Consider the following 18,226-nt stretch of genomic DNA (forward strand, 5'->3'; position numbering starts at 1 on the left):
TTTTTGGGTTTCCATAGCAAAATATGGACATGTAATGACCTATTATGGCTTTCATCTTTTTTTTTTAACTCTTGTTTCATTTGCAATCATACCACATCTCCTTATTTTTTTATGGTCACAAATACCTACTAAAAATCTATGAAAATTAATACCCCAAGAATGATGAAAATCCACAGTAAAGCTATCATGATTTTGTCATTTATTTTAGGGAAAACCAACCAAACTGGAATCTCAGTTCCGCCTGACATATTCTATGATACTTAATCTACTCAGAGTGGAACAGTTGAAAGTGGAGGACATGATTAAAAGAAGTTTTTCTGAGTTTCATTCACAGAAGGATAAGGTTAAACACAAGGAGGATATGGATAAACTATACAAGGAAATAGCTAATGTTAGAGACATAGAGTGTTATATGTGTTCTATAGACTTGGAAATGTATTACCAAACTTGTAAAGATTATCACCAGCTCAAGAAAAAATTGCAGGTAAGGCTGTGAAACCTTAATTGCATATGATTCCTGTAATATTGTGATATGTGTTAATTAGCTAACAATAGTAAATGGATCTTCAGCGTTTAAAAAAAAAAAGGTTTTTACCTTAAAGTATAAAAACAATCACATTAATTTTCATGACATTCCTTTATACCAACTTAATAACTTACCACAGTAATACTTGTATGCATTCAATATTTCCCACTCAAAAGTATGGGTCAAAAATGTGTTTTTGTCATTCAAAAAATAAGAGATTTTGCTATTTAGAACCATAAAATCTTGGTAAATTTTCACAATATTTGAAAGACCTGACATTTTATACCTTTCACTGACTTTTAATTTAATTTTACAAAACATTTTCATATTTTGTAAAAATTCAGGCTAAATATGGCCCTTTGTGCACCTCCTGTAAAAGATATAAATCATTTTGGATCAGATTCACTATGAAAAAAGAAGTGTTTACTACCTTAACTTCTTACTTATTGTCTATTAACCAAAGACTTTAAAATTGGTATTTTCTGCTTCTCGGCTAAGCACCTGGCAATAAGGAGAGTAAGAGCAAAGACTGGTCAGCTCGGAGTCAGAATAATGTGTCCGGGTATGGTTACATGTCTTCCTGCAACTGTTACCTTGTGAACTTGCACATTAAAAATCTGGCTTAGCATGTGTGTCTAGGACAAAACAGGGTAAATATGCATATTACATTAGCATGTTCCTGTCCTGAATATGCATAGTAATTTGCCACTTGACCTTAAGCAGCCATCCATCATCATCATCATCATCATATTGTCTACAAATTTATATTTACTTGTTTACTTTGTAGGGCGTTGTTTTGTCTCATCCAGCAGCCATAAAATCTCTCACAGCTGGACGTGTTATCATAATAAATGACAACCTACGCAAAAATGTTGTTGCTGTTGTATTGAACTCATCAGTAGGTACAAACAATGAAAGGGCATTTACTTGCTTAGCAATATGTGAGAAAAGGGGAGTAACTCTATCTAAAGAAGATCTGACTAAATATGATAAGATTGCTCCAGTGTTAGGGAATACTCTATTTATACCTGAAAGTCCATGCTGGCATGAGTTAGTACAAGTGAAAGCTGCAAATGTCAGCATTGTTACTACCAAGACCATAAGAGTTGATGCAGATAAAATAATTAATGATCTAAAGAAAAGACAACAGCCTAGATTTAAGTAAGTTGAACTCTGTTGAACCGTTGAGCTACATGAGTACATTTGTCTTTCATCAAATAGTGTAAATTCTTTTTTTTTTTGTATTGAGGAAAATTTTATTTTATTTGATAATTAATTTGCTTTGTTTTGTCAAATGTTGCTTTCAAGCCTTCAGAAAATTTATACTTCGTTGAAAATTTAAATTCATGGTTTACCTTTATCCACAAAATCCCTGAGAATTGTTACCCCACAAATAATAATGAATCCTCAGTAGCTTTTAAATAATCTATTAACACATCTGGTTTCATAACACTCCATGACTCGGTTTGGTTTTAAACTTTCTACGACTAAGTTCTATATAGATAAACCATTATTGAAGACAGTGTTCTCCCCAGATATTTTGGATAGCATCACATGTGGCGTAAAAAAAATAAACTGTATTTTTTTCAATGTCATTTGTCGCGTCGCGGTGATGCTCTATTTCCTTTATGGTATATATGTTTATATTAATTATAATACAATTAAAATATAACCATGATAACAGTTGTTTCAGTTTATGTTTTCTATATTCATTTATAGTTACTGTACAGAATTATTGTTTTCCTCTTGGGCCATATAACAATATATGTGTGGTTCTAGCAGAGACATATAATACAATATGTCTCTGGTTCTAGTTACCCTACCTACCCAACTAAATGAATGAGTGAATGGTTTATTATAGTGCAACCTTTATATATATACAATACTAAATATCAAGTGAAAAAAGAGAAAGTATCATATAGCAATAAAATTTCAATTAAAAAAAAATTTTCATGTCTAAAAATTCATTGTTTCATGGTACTCAATGGATTAGTCCCAGTTGTTTCTTTATATCAAGGTGATGGATATTTTTAACAAAGTTATCTAACAAATAGTCTGTTAATGCATAGTTTTCTCTTTTTGGTATATTTTTTTCTGTCTGCTGTGCCATTTGTGCATCTGTAGTTATTATCGTAAAAATGCGGATTTTTGTCATATCTGGTCCGGTTCCGATCGGTAGTTTACACAAAAGTAGTCAAATGCGGCCGAAGAAAAATTAACGAAAATAAACAATGTTTGACAAGAGATTGGGAACGAATTAAACTGGTCCGCCGTTCCATCTATAGCTTCGCACCGTCAGTGTAGCGATAAGTGAACACAACAGGGGTCCAGTTTAGGGAACGAATGTGACGCTTTTGATGTATTAAATGGATGAAACATAAACTTAAGCCAACTTATTTAGCCCAAAACCGATATGTTCGCTCTCGATTAACAAGTAGTACCGGCGGAAAAGAAAGAAAGTAATTTTATGAAAGTTGTAAAAATAAACGACCAAACCTCATTTTTAAAGAGAAAAATCGTTTGTATCTTTGAATTTCCGTATTGCAAAACGTAGATTTCGAATTGTTTTATGATTACATTTTTTCCATGTCTTAATTTGCGATTGCAGACAGACCACGTGGTATTAATCATGTCACCAGTGGCAGTGTCAGCTTGGGGTATTCGTATCCAAACAGTTATCACCCAAAGGGCAATTAACACCTATTTAATCACTCTTAAATGCCTCTATTGTCCGATTTGAAGGGATTACACTTAAAGGTGATATAATTTTTATGATCATACGCGGTAATTAGATGAAAGTTCAAAATTTAGGACATGGATTTACGATATAGAAACAAGAAAAATAGATCCTCAAAATAATTATAGCGTCGCGGAAATTATTATAGCATCACGGGAAAAAATATAGCGTCGCGGTACCGCGACGCTAAAACGGCCTGGGGAGAACACTGGAGAAATATCTGGTCAAAAAAATTATCTCCCTTGCATTCCATTCAAAACTTATCTTTATTTCATTATGCATCTAATATCTATAGTAATATAATATATGTTAATGACAAGTTGCAAATTTAATTATCTTCATCATAAAAGTTACTGGTAGTCTTCAGCCTATGTTAGTATTGACTCAGTACCAAAAAATTCTTTGAATGTTTTTATAATATGTACCACCAATCTAGGAGTGGAGGCTATGATTATTATTATTACATGTATTATACTCCCACACTTCAACAAATATTGTGAGGTAGTACTAAGGAAAATAACTCTTTTTGGTCAGCAGCTTGACAGTTATGAGCTCCAAAGTGTGGGCACTTTTCAGATCTGTCAGAAACCTTCTTCCTGTTTGTAAATACTTTGAATTTTTCAATATGTTGAAGAAAAAATTTCTACTTCATATTTGGTCAGCAGCTTGACAATGATGAGTTGTAACATTTGATCACTTTGCAGTCGTATATTGGTATGACGTTTGTGTTGTCCTCATCGTCATCGTCCGAAGACACATTGGTTTTCGCACAATAACTTTAGTTTAAGAGAATGGATCTCTATGAAATTCTACCATAAGGTTCAATACCACAAAAGGAAGGTGGGAATTGATTTTGGGGGTTATGGTACCAACAGTTAAGGAATAAGGGGCCAAAAATAAGCATTTTTGTAACTTCCAGACATAACTTGTGTGTTAGTGTATGGACCTCTCTGACATTGTACCACAAGGTTCCATATGACAAAGGGAATGCTGGGATTGATTTTGGGGGTAATTGCCTCAAAATTTTAGGAATTAGGGGCCAAAAAAGGGCCAAAAAACAAGCATTTTCTAGTTTCATGACAATAACGTATGTAAGTGTATGGATCTTTCTGAAATTGTACTTCAAGGTTCCATATCACAAAGGGAAAGCTGGAATTGACTTTGAGGATAAATGCCCAAAAAGTTTAGGAATAAGGGGTAAAAAAGGGGCCAAAAATAAGCATTTTTCTAGTTTCCAGACAATAACTTGCGTTCTAGTGTATGGATCTCTCTGAAATTGTACTGCAAGGTACCATACCTCAAAGGGAAGGCTGGGATTGATTTTGGGGGTAATTGCCTCAAAATTTTAGGAATTAGGGGCAAAAAAGGGGCAAAAAACAAGCATTTTTCTAGTTTCAGGACAATAACTTGTGTGTAAGTGTGAAATTGTACTACAAGGTTCCATGTCACAAAGGGAAAGCTGGGTTTGAGTTTGGGGGTAATTGCCCTAAACGTTTCGGAATTTGGAGCCAAAAAGGGGCAAAAAACAAGCATTTTTACAGTTTCCAGACAATAACTTGTGTTCAAGTGTATGGATCTCTCGGAAATTGTACTGCAAGGTACCACACCACAAAGAGAAGGCTGGGATTGAGTTTGGGGTAGATGAATCATAAGGGGGTTCAAAAAATTGGGGGAGGGATTTTTTTTTCCTTTTTTTCTTTTTTTTTTCTTTAAAATTTTCCATTATAAGTTGGTTATTTTTTATTTATATATAAAAGCAAATAATAATGATATGGTTTGATTTCATCAAAATTGAAATATTGGGGTTCTTTGATATGCTGAATCTAACTGTGTATTTAGATTCTTAATTTTTGGTCCCGTTTTCAAATTGGTCTACATTCAGGTCCAAAGGGTCTAAAATTAAACTTAGTTTGATTTTAACAAAAATTGAATTCTTGGGGTTCTTTGATATGCTGAATCTAACCGTTGGACATTGGACCATAAAAGGTAAATTAAAAATTTCTAAGTTCTTAGACCACATTCATTCTGTGTCAGAAACCTATGCTGTGTCAAATATTTAATCACAATCCAAATTCAGAGCTGTATCAAGCTTGAATGTTGTGTCCATACTTGCCCCAACTGTTCAAGGTTCGACCTCTGAGGTCGTATCAAGCTGCGCCCAGCGGAGCATTTTATTAGATCTGTCAGACACCTACTTCCTGTTTTCCCAATACTTTGACTTAAGAATAGGGGTATACTTGCAGGACAGTGAGTGCATTCTTATGAAGATTAACATGCTTGAATTATCTATAACAACTGTTACAAGTGTATGTGTAAGATTAAGATTATCTCACCATTTCTGATGATTGTTGCAAATGGAGTGTAAGTTTAAAAAATCTCGAAACATTATGGACGAATTTTTATTGTAGCAAGTAAACATATCATCCATTTTTCCCTGCTGAAAATGTAGTAGTTGTTTACTATGTTGCAGTAATAAGATATACTTAAGAATCACTTTTTAGCTCACCTGGCCTGAAGGGCCAAGTGAGCTTTTCTCATCACTTGGCGTCCCTCGTCCGTCGTCGTCAAAATTGTCAGTCAACCCCTTTAGGAGTTATTGCCCTTAATAGTCAATTTTTAACAATTTTTTGTAAATTTTTGTAATCTTTTACAAAAATCTTCTTCACTGAAACTACTGAGACAAATTTAACCATACTTGGCCACAATCATCATTAGGGTATCTAGTTTAAAAAATGTGTCCGATGACCCCGCCAACCAACCAAGATGGCCGCCATGGCTAAAAATAGAACATAGGGGTAAAATGTAGATTTTGGCTTATATCTCTGAAACCAAAGCATTTAGAGTAAATCTGACAAGGTAAAACTGATTATCAGGTCAAGATCTATCTGCCCTGAAATTTTCAGACAAATCTGACATCCTGTTGTTGGGTTGCTGCCCCTGAATTGGTAATTTTAAGGAAATTTTGCAGTTTTTGGTTATTATCTTGAATATTATTATAGATAGAGATAAACTGTAAACAGCAATAATGTTCAGCAAAGTAAGATCTACAAATAAGTTGCATGACCAAAATTGTCAGTCGACCCCTTTAGGAGTTATTGCCCTTAATAGTCAATTTTTAACAATTTTTGTAAATTTTTGTAATCTTTTACAAAAATCTTCTTCTCTGAAACTACTGAGACAAATTAATTTAACCATACTTGGCCATAATCATTATTAGGGTATCTACTTTAAAAAAATTGTCCGATGACCCCGCCTTCTAACCATCATGGCCGACTTGGTTAAAAATAGAACATAGGGGTAAAATGCAGTTTTTGGTTTATATCTCTGAAACTTAAGCATTTAGAGCAAATCTGACAGGTGGCAAAAATGTTCATCAGATTTAGATTTATCTGCCCTGAAATTTTCAGACGAATCTGACAACCCGTTGTTGGGATGATGCCCCTGAGTTAGTAATTTTACAAAAATTTTGCAGTTTTTTGTTATTATCTTAGATATCATTATAATATCTAATATCTAATACTATTAATTATGATTTTAACCTTATTTTACATGATTTCCAAAGCATCAGTAAATACAGGTGAGCAACACAGGCTCTTGAGAGCCTCTAGTTATATTTGTTATGATGAATGAATTATTGCAGGAAAAAGGTTGACATAAAATAGGTGAGGTGCAGACTCATGTTCATAATCTTTTATTTTTCCCTCAAATATTGAACATTTTACAACACTTTTGTAAAAACTCATTAATGGTTTTAGGAGCTTCAGTTTGTGGATCCAGGATTTTGATGGAGAGGGCACCAAAACAACGTTAGGAGTGGTACTTGTGTAAAGTCTATGCATTAACCGTATATGTAGCTCCATATAGGGGAGCTGAAGGCCCTATCTCACTTAATCTGCCTCTCTACCTAATTTATTGAATTTGATGCATATCTCTGAATAAATCTCCATCAGGAATGTTTAAGAGTTCAAAAGTTTAGAAAGCCAAAGTTGAATATATATAAGAACCTATACATATACCTATACCTACCAGAACCTATATGACCTATAGCCAACACCTTATAAGAGAGAGTTGCATGAACCTATAACAAATAGCCAGCAGTTTCAACCATATATTTTATTGAAATTTATGCTGACATTTTAAAACAATAATGTATGTAGCAACTCATGAAATTAACTAATTATGGTTGGATAATATTCTTGTTCTTAAAAAAATGCATGAAAATGAGCTTTGATGGGACTTTAATACATCAAAGTGATATGTGCTGATTAAGCTGCATTCATCTAGTATTTCTTGATTTACTTTCATTAGGAATGATCTTACAGTCCTTGGATGGTGTAAACTTCCCACTCACACCATACACCATTACACCATTTACCATACACCATTACACCATACACCTTGTGCCATTACACCATACACGTTACACCTTTGCACCATACACCTTACACATTACACCATACACCATTCCCCATTCTATCTACACGATCCGAAATTACCCATAATGCAATTAAATTTCAAAGAAAGCGTGCGACTACAAAATTATTTATTTGATTTAAAAAACGAATTTTGATCACAATATTGTAAATTAATGTATAAAATTAAAATCTCCGTGGTCATGCCTATGATGGTTATATAAACAATACAGATTAAATATATATACATGTATTTGTAAATAAAGTACGCATAAAACTTTGCTTGTAATGCAAATTTATCCGCGATCTGCCTATCTATAAATTAAAAACGATATTGGTTACAATGCTATTATTATCGGTTTTAACATGTATCGTCAATCTTATAAACTTGGTTTTCAGATAAAATCGACAAACAATGCCAAAAATGAATACTTCAGGATGACTGGTACATGTACAACATGTACAACAAAATTATTTTAAGCATCAACCAAAACTGACCATATTTGCACTTATAATTATAAAATTGAGAATGGAAACGGGGAGTGTGTCAATCTGTTAATTTATATAGGGTTAAAAAATTTGGAAATATTTTTGCCCTCCTTTTATTAAAAATATTGTCTCGCTACAAAATTTCAGTAATTTTGATACCTCAGGCTGACTCATATAACAAAATTATTTAACTCATCAACCAAAACTGACCATAATATTTTCACTTTATTATATAGATCTATATAACCGCATAATAAATCAGCAATATTTTGATGTCAGGGTGGATTGTATAATACAAATGACAGCAACATTGCAAAACAACATGTACAATAACAAAAATTTGTCCCCATCAATCTAGATTGCCAGCATGTCCTCTTTTTATTCAATATATTGTCTCGCAACAAAATTTCAGTAGTTTTGATACCTTAGGTAGACTCGTATAACAAAATTATTTTAACGCATCAACCAAAACTGACCATATTTGCACATTATTATGTAAATCTATATAGCCGCATAGTAAATCAGCAATATTTTGATGTCAGGAGGGATTGTATAACACAAATGACAGCAACAGTGCAATACAATGGCAACAAAAATTTGTCCCCTTCAATCTAGATAGCCAGCATGTCCTCTTTTTATTCAAAATATTGTCTCGTAAGAAAATTTCAGTAGTTTTGATACTTCAGGCTGACTTGTATAACAAAATTATTTTAAAGCATCAACCAAAACTGACCATATTTGCACTTTTAATATTATGTATATCTATATAGCCACATAGTAAAGCAGCTATATTCTATTGTCAGAATGGGTTGCATTATACAAATGACAGCAACATTGCAACACAATGACAACAAAAAATTATCCCCATCAATTAAGATTGCCAGCATGTCCTCTTTTTATTCAAAATATTGTCTCGCAACAAAATTTCAGTAATTTTGATACCTAAGGCTGACTAGTTTAACAAAATTATTTAAACGCATCAACAAAAACTGACCATATTTGCACATTATTATGTATATCTATATAGCCACATAGTAAATCAGCAATATTTTGATGTCAGGATGGATTGTATAATACAAATGACAGCAACATTGCAATAGAATGACAACAAAAATTTAACCCCATCAATCTAGATAGCCAGCATGTCCTCATCTTATTCAAAATATTGTCACACAACAAAATTTCAGTAGTTTTGATACTTCAGGCTGACTCGTATAACAAAATTATTTAAACGAATCAACCAAAACTGACCATATTTGCATTTTATTATTATGTAAATCTATATAGCCGCATAGTAAATCAGCAATATTTTATTGTCAGAATGGATTGCATTATACAAATGACAGCAACATTGCAACACAATGACAACAAAAATTTGTCCCCGTCAATCTAGATTGTCAGCATGTCCTCTTTTTATTCAAAATATTGTGTCACAAGAAAATTTCAGTAGTTTTGATACCTCAGGCTGACTCATATAACAAAACTATTTTAAAGTATCAACCAAAACTGACCATATTTGCACTTTATTATGTAAATCTATATAGCAGCATAGTAAATCAGCAATATTTTGATGTCAGGATGGATTGTATAATACAAATGACAGCAACATTGCAATACAATGACAACAAAAATTTGTCCCCATCAATCTAGATAGCCAGCATGTCCTCTTTTTATTCAAAATATTGTCTCGTAAGAAAATTTCAGTAGTTTTGATACCTCAGGCTGACTTGTATAACAAAATTATTTTACAGCATCAACCAAAACTGACCATATTTGCACTTTTAATATTATGTATATCTATATAGCCACATAGTAAGTAGCTATATTTTATTGTCAGAATGGATTGTATAATACAAATGACAGCAACATTGCAACACAATGACATCAAAAATTATCCCCATCAATTTAGATTGCCAGCATGTCCTCTTTTTATTCAAAATATTGTCTCGCAACAAAATTTCAGTAATTTTGATACCTAAGGCTGACTAGTATAACAAAATTATTGAAACGCATCAACAAAAACTGACCATATTTGCACATTATTATGTATATCTATATAGCCACATAGTAAATCAGCAATATTTTGATGTCAGGATGGATTGTATAATACAAATGACAGCAACATTGCAATACAATGACAACAAGAATTTATTCCCATCAATCTAGATAGCCAGCATGTCCTCTTTTTATTCAAAATATTGTCACACAACAAAATTTCAGTAGTTTTGATACCTCAGGCTGACTCGTATAACAAAATTATTGAAACTCATCAACAAAAACTGACCATATTTGCACATTATTATGTATATCTATATAGCCACATAGTAAATCAGCAATATTTTGATGTCAGGATGGATTGTATAATACAAATGACAGCAACATTGCAATACAATGACAACAAAAATTTGTCCCCATCAATCTAGATTGCCAGCATGTCCTCTTTTTATTCAAAATATTGTGTCGCAAGAAAATTTCAATAGTTTTGATACCTCAGGCTGACTCATATAACAAAACTATTTTAAAGTATCAACCAAAACTGACCATATTTGCACTTTATTATGTAAATCTATATAGCCGCATAGTAAATCAGCAATATTTTGATGTCAGGATGGATTGTATAATACAAATGACAGCAACATTGCAATACAATGACAACAAAAATTTGTCCCCATCAATCTAGATAGCCAGCATGTCCTCTTTTTATTCAAAATATTGTCTCGTAAGAAAATTTCAGTAGTTTTGATACTTCAGGCTGACTTGTATAACAAAATTATTTTAAAGCATCAACCAAAACTGACCATATTTGCACTTTTAATATTATGTATATCTATATAGCCACATAGTAAAGCAGCTATATTTTATTGTCAGAATGGGTTGCATTATACAAATGACAGCAACATTGCAACACAATGACAACAAAAATTATCCCCATCAATTAAGATTGCCAGCATGTCCTCTTTTTATTCAAAATATTGTCTCGCAACAAAATTTCAGTAATTTTGATACCTAAGGCTGACTAGTATAACAAAATTATTTAAACGCATCAACAAAAACTGACCATATTTGCACATTATTATGTATATCTATATAGCCACATAGTAAATCAGCAATATTTTGATGTCAGGATGGATTGTATAATACAAATGACAGCAACATTGCAATACAATGACAACAAAAATTTAACCCCATCAATCTAGATAGCCAGCATGTCCTCTTTTTATTCAAAATATTGTCTCGCAACAAAATTTAAGTAGTTTTGATACTTCAGGCTGACTCGTATAACAAAATTATTTAAACGAATCAACCAAAACTGACCATATTTGCATTTTATTATTATGTAAATCTATATAGCCGCATAGTAAATCAGCAATATTTTGTTGTCAGAATGGATTGCATTATACAAATGACAGCAACATTGCAACACAATGACAACAAAAATTTGTCCCCATCAATCTAGATTGCCAGCATGTCCTCTTTTTATTCAAAATATTGTGTCACAAGAAAATTTCAGTAGTTTTGATACCTCAGGCTGACTCATATAACAAAACTATTTTAAAGTATCAACCAAAACTGACCATATTTGCACTTTATTATGTAAATCTATATAGCCGCATAGTAAATCAGCAATATTTTGATGTCAGGATGGATTGTATAATACAAATGACAGCAACATTGCAATACAATGACAACAAAAATTTGTCCCCATCAATCTAGATAGCCAGCATGTCCTCTTTTTATTCAAAATATTGTCTCGTAAAAAAATTTCAGTAGTTTTGATACCTCAGGCTGACTTGTATAACAAAATTATTTTACAGCATCAACCAAAACTGACCATATTTGCACTTTTAATATTATGTATATCTATATAGCCACATAGTAAAGCAGCTATATTTTATTGTCAGAATGGATTGTATAATACAAATGACAGCAACATTGCAACACAATGACATCAAAAATTATCCCCATCAATTTAGATTGCCAGCATGTCCTCTTTTTATTCAAAATATTGTCTCGCAACAAAATTTCAGTAATTTTGATACCTAAGGCTGACTAGTATAACAAAATTATTGAAACTCATCAACAAAAACTGACCATATTTGCACATTATTATGTATATCTATATAGCCACATAGTAAATCAGCAATATTTTGATGTCAGGATGGATTGTATAATACAAATGACAGCAACATTGCAATACAATGACAACAAGAATTTATTCCCATCAATCTAGATAGCCAGCATGTCCTCTTTTTATTCAAAATATTGTCACACAACAAAATTTCAGTAGTTTTGATACCTCAGGCTGACTTGTATAACAAAATTATTTAAACAAATCAACCAAAACTGACCATATTTGCATTTTATTATGTAAATCAATATAGCCGCATAGTAAATCAGCAATATTTTGTTGTCAGAATGGATTGCATAATACAAATGACAGCAACATTGCAACACAATGACAACAAAAATTTGTCCCCATCAATCTAGATTGCCAGCATGTCCTCTTTTTATTCAAAATATTGTGTCGCAAGAAAATTTCAATAGTTTTGATACCTCAGGCTGACTCATATAACAAAACTATTTCAAAGTATCAACCAAAACTGACCATATTTGCACTTTATTATGTAAATCTATATAGCCGCATAGTAAATCAGCAATATTTTGATGTCAGGATGGATTGTATAATACAAATGACAGCAACATTGCAATACAATGACAACAAAAATTTGTCCCCATCAATCTAGATAGCCAGCATGTCCTCTTTTTATTCAAAATATTGTCTCTTAAGAAAATTTCAGTAGATTTGATACCTCAGGCTGACTTGTATAACAAAATTATTTTACAGCATCAACCAAAACTGACCATATTTGCACTTTTAATATTATGTATATCTATATAGCCACATAGTAAAGCAGCTATATTTTATTGTCAGAATTGATTGTATAATACAAATGACAGCAACATTGCAACACAATGACAACAAAAATTATCCCCATCAATTTAGATTGCCAGCATGTCCTCTTTTTATTCAAAATATTGTCTCGCAACAAAATTTCAGTAATTTTAATACCTAAGGCTGACTAGTATAACAAAATTATTTAAACGCATCAACAAAAACTGACCATATTTGCACATTATTATGTATATCTATATAGCCACATAGTAAATCAGCAATATTTTGATGTCAGGATGGATTGTATAATACAAATGACAGCAACATTGCAATACAATGACAACAACAATTTGTTCCCATCAATCTAGATAGCCAGCATGTCCTCTTTTTATTCAAAATATTGTCTCGCAACAAAATTTCAGTAGTTTTGATACCTCAGGCTGACTCGTATAACAAAATTATTTAAACGAATCAACCAAAACTGACCATATTTGCACTTTATTATGTAAATCTATATAGCCGCATAGTAAACAACAATATTTTGATGTCAGAATGGATTGCATTATACAAATTAAATGACAGCAACATTGCAACACAATGACAACAAAAATTTGTCCCCATCAATCTACATGTAGATAGCCAGCATGTCCTCTTTTTATTCAAAATATTGTCTCTTAAGAAAATTTCAGTAGATTTGATACCTCAGGCTGACTTGTATAACAAAATTATTTTACAGCATCAACCAAAACTGACCATATTTGCACTTTTAATATTATGTATATCTATATAGCCACATAGTAAAGCAGCTATATTTTATTGTCAGAATTGATTGTATAATACAAATGACAGCAACATTGCAACACAATGACAACAAAAATTATCCCCATCAATTTAGATTGCCAGCATGTCCTCTTTTTATTCAAAATATTGTCTCGCAACAAAATTTCAGTAATTTTAATACCTAAGGCTGACTAGTATAACAAAATTATTTAAACGCATCAACAAAAACTGACCATATTTGCACATTATTATGTATATCTATATAGCCACATAGTAAATCAGCAATATTTTGATGTCAGGATGGATTGTATAATACAAATGACAGCAACATTGCAATACAATGACAACAACAATTTGTTCCCATCAATCTAGATAGCCAGCATGTCCTCTTTTTATTCAAAATATTGTCTCGCAACAAAATTTCAGTAGTTTTGATACCTCAGGCTGACTCGTATAACAAAATTATTTAAACGAATCAACCAAAACTGACCATATTTGCACTTTATTATGTAAATCTATATAGCCGCATAGTAAACAACAATATTTTGATGTCAGAATGGATTGCATTATACAAATTAAATGACAGCAACATTGCAACACAATGACAACAAAAATTTGTCCCCATCAATCTACATGTAGATAGCCAGCATGTCCTCTTTTTATTCAAAATATTGTCTCGCATGAAAATTTTAGTAGTTTTGATACCTCAGGCTGACTTGTATAACAAAATTATTTTAAAGCATCAGCCAAAACTGATCATATTAGCACTTTATTATGTCATGTATGTAAATCTATATAGCCGCATAGTAAATCAGCATATAGCCGCAAAGTAAATCAGCAATATTTTGATGTGAGGATGGATTGTATAATACAAATGACAGCAACATTGCAATACAATGACAACAAAAATTTGTCCCCATCAATCTAGATAGCCAGCATGTCCTCTTTTTATTAAAAATATTGTCTCGCAAGAAAATTTCAATAGTTTTGATACCTCAGGCTGACTCGTATAACAAAACTATTTTAAAGTATCAAACAAAACTGACCATATTTGCACTTTATTATGTAAATCTATATACATGTAGCGGCAGCCGCATAGTAAATCAGCAATATTTTGATGTCAGGATGGATTGTATAATACAAATGACAGCAACATTGCAATACAATGATAACAAAATCTTGTCCCCTTTAATTTAGAGTGCCAGCATTTCATCTCTGTATTCGTTATATAAAACTGTCACTAAAGTATCAGTATCTGTATTTCCCACTTCCATGACTTCTGAAAATGGACGAGTACATCACAGATTCCTTTTGGGCTATTGTGTGATGGGTTGGTCTGCGCATAAATTAGTCGTGCTTGCTGAGGTGTGATGATTTAAACTCAGTAGTTCAGGATGGTTTGTATAATAAAACTATTCCACCTCATCATCCAACAGTGTGACTGACATGACAGATTTCATTTGTACTTTATAATGAAAAGTATGAGAAGTTCTCTTCTAGGAAAAGTATACTGTTAGTATATTATGTCGGTTGGTTGATTTTGTTGGTTGCTAAATATCAAGTGGCAAATATTTCATTCCGTTTCACATAAGTATATTTTTTCGGACGTTCAAGATATCATTTATAATCCGTAAAGACAAATCTAACGAAATTGACGAGATTGTTCATAATTATACAACACCTTATGTGCAATAACACTGTACAATTTTCCTTTGAACATTTTTTGGAAAACAGAATCGTAAATCCAAGGCAAACATAGGTGAATGACGATAAGATATTTATAAAGAGACTGTCAAAAGTGGGGAACGAAGCAACTTTAAAAATGATGTTGATAACCCGTGATATAAAAATACTGTTCCGATGGGTGGATAACCTTTCTATCCGCCTTCTAGTTTAAATAAAATCCTTTCTTTTATGATAACTGCATGTGATCACAAGTGTGTAATTTTAAAGCCATTGTTTAATGTAAATAAGAATATGAAAAAAAAAAGATTTTTTAATATGTGTATATTAAATATATATGACATAGAGTCTAACGAGTAAAGTAATTTGCTTTACTGGGAAAAAAGAACAATAGGATTATTATTATTGTTTATGTTTACAATCCGAAAAATCAAAATAAAATGAACTTCGGTTTCAACCAATGAAATGTCGTACACCATTCATTCACACCATTCCCGATCGCACGTTACACAATCACACCATTCCTCATACACCATTACACCATTCCCCTTACACCATACACCTTCTACCATTGCACCATATGCCATACACCATTACACCATACACGTTATTTTGGGAAGTTTACACCATCCTAGGGCTGTAACACAGTTAAGGTTTTGTATTGAAACAGTATCCTTAGTTTTCTGATGTTGTGTTTAATTGAAATTCATTCCATGTTAGATAATTTTGATTACTTTTTTTATTTAGAGATGATCCACCAGGTCAGTCAGTTTCTATAGCAACACAAGAATTATTACGCTTAACAGAAACTAATTCTGATGGCCTAGCAGGACTAGACCCTGTTAAAGATTTACATATCAGAGACATTGAATTAGTAGAACAATTTAGATCTGTACAGGCTATGGAGCAGACATTTATATCGTTTCAATGTATAAACTGTCCAAGATTTCAAGAGCATGTAAGTTTCCTTTAATCTATTTCACCTCTACAACTGATTTATAAATGCTATGACAGACATTTAGATAAGCAAACCCAGTGTATTTTCGGAAAGTTTTTTCTACCTGTACCTAAAATTGCTTTATGAATATTATAAGGGTAAAAAGCTTTATAGAAATCACTTTTTATTAAGTCTTAGAAGTTACTTTTCTTCATATTTATGCCCCTACCACTATGCTACAGGGGTATATTTTGTGTTACCCATTTCTGTCCTAACAACCATCTGAAATCAAATAGTAATCCTCATTATTCTCTCTAAAACTGGCAGATCTTGAACTTACTTTTTAATTTATGATGATGACTTATAGATCAAGCTTGTGTTCTTTTCTGGTTGATTAACTTTTATGGAAAATTTATGATAATTTTTTGTTGTTCTATTGATTCAAAAAAATTATGATGAGTTTCGACATATTAGTCACACTATAAACCAATTATATTAACTATGGTTAATGTGTTAACTAAAGTAGACCAGGATAACTGAAAATTTTAACACACAAAAATTGAATGTTAAACAGTCAATCTCTGCTTCAGTTTGCTGAACACAGCAGTAACATGGAATTAAAGAACAAATACAGACATCTCAAATTTCTGCTGTCAGATGAAAGTTTGATGCTGCTTCCAGAATATCAACAGAGAATTGAGGTATTAATGTACTAACTTGTATAATTGTAAATGGCCTTACTATAAAACAGAAATATCTAGAAGGTAAAGCACTGGCAGGCAAGCAATGAGTCTGCATAATCAGCTAAGCGTGGGGCAGAATTCATGATGGCCAGTTTTAATTTTCCAAGCTTGTAACCCTTGTACTTCTACTTGAACATGGCATTATTTACCTTTTTGCTAGAAGGGCCTTTCAAAATGAAAACACACTTATGAAAACTGGGAAACAGCTTTTACCACCTTTAACTAAGGTTAAACATGCAAAAATATTGTGCTTGTTTTAAAAAGAATTTTTATTTGTATTGATATTTTTGAGATATTGTTTTTAGGTGCTAAAATCTTTGAACTACATAGATGAACATAATGCAGTTCAATTGAAAGGTCGTGTGGCTTGTGAGATCAGTACACATGAACTGATGATTACAGAATTAGTGTTTGAGAATGCCTTGACCGAGTTACATCCAACAGAGATTGCTGCGTTAATGTCATGTGTTGTGTTTGAACAGAAGAGAGCCTCTGAACCAAAACTAATTGATACCCTTGTACAGGTGAGATTGGTTTTTATTAAATAGTCTTGTCAAGGTGACATCTTTTGTATCAAGAAATCAATTGTAGCAGTTAAATACTCAATTTGTTCACTTAGAATATGCCTTTTATATAACATTGTGATGTAGGTGTATATCAATAAAGTTGTAAGCATTTTATTTGATGAAATCATGAACATTTATACTAGTCTCTCACGTCTGTTTGGTCATGAAGATTCCTATTGATGGCAATATTTTTTTTTATATATGGACATCTAGTATAACTAAATATTTGAAATTTTAATAATATATGCTTGACATGATTAACGTAATTAGATTGTTTACAGGGGAAAGAAAAGATCCTTGGTATTGCCAGGAAGATTGACTCTCTCCAGAGACAGTTTGGAATACAAGCTCCCATAGACTATGAAGAAGAATTCAAATTTAATTTGATGGAGGTTGTATTTGAATGGGCAAGAGGATTGGTAAATAATTTGCACAATTTTTATTTCTTATTCAATGTAA

At 32.1% G+C, this 18,226-nt stretch overlaps 1 protein-coding gene across 1 annotated transcript in view; it reads left to right on the forward strand.

Moving 5' to 3' along the window:
* LOC127728885 (helicase SKI2W-like) overlaps positions 1–18,226 on the forward strand; it is a 39,483-nt gene that overhangs the window by 19,325 nt on the left and 1,932 nt on the right. The window contains exons 18-23 of the mRNA XM_052236472.1: positions 209–484; positions 1,314–1,687; positions 16,269–16,479; positions 17,049–17,159; positions 17,507–17,725; positions 18,049–18,186. Of these exons, the coding sequence (XP_052092432.1) occupies positions 209–484; positions 1,314–1,687; positions 16,269–16,479; positions 17,049–17,159; positions 17,507–17,725; positions 18,049–18,186 (1,329 nt within the window). The remainder of the gene's footprint in view (positions 1–208; positions 485–1,313; positions 1,688–16,268; positions 16,480–17,048; positions 17,160–17,506; positions 17,726–18,048; positions 18,187–18,226) is intronic.

The sequence above is a fragment of the Mytilus californianus genome, unplaced genomic scaffold (assembly GCF_021869535.1).
Source record: "Mytilus californianus isolate M0D057914Y unplaced genomic scaffold, xbMytCali1.0.p SCAF_2, whole genome shotgun sequence".
In the NCBI taxonomy this organism is placed as follows: Eukaryota; Metazoa; Mollusca; class Bivalvia; order Mytilida; family Mytilidae; genus Mytilus; species Mytilus californianus.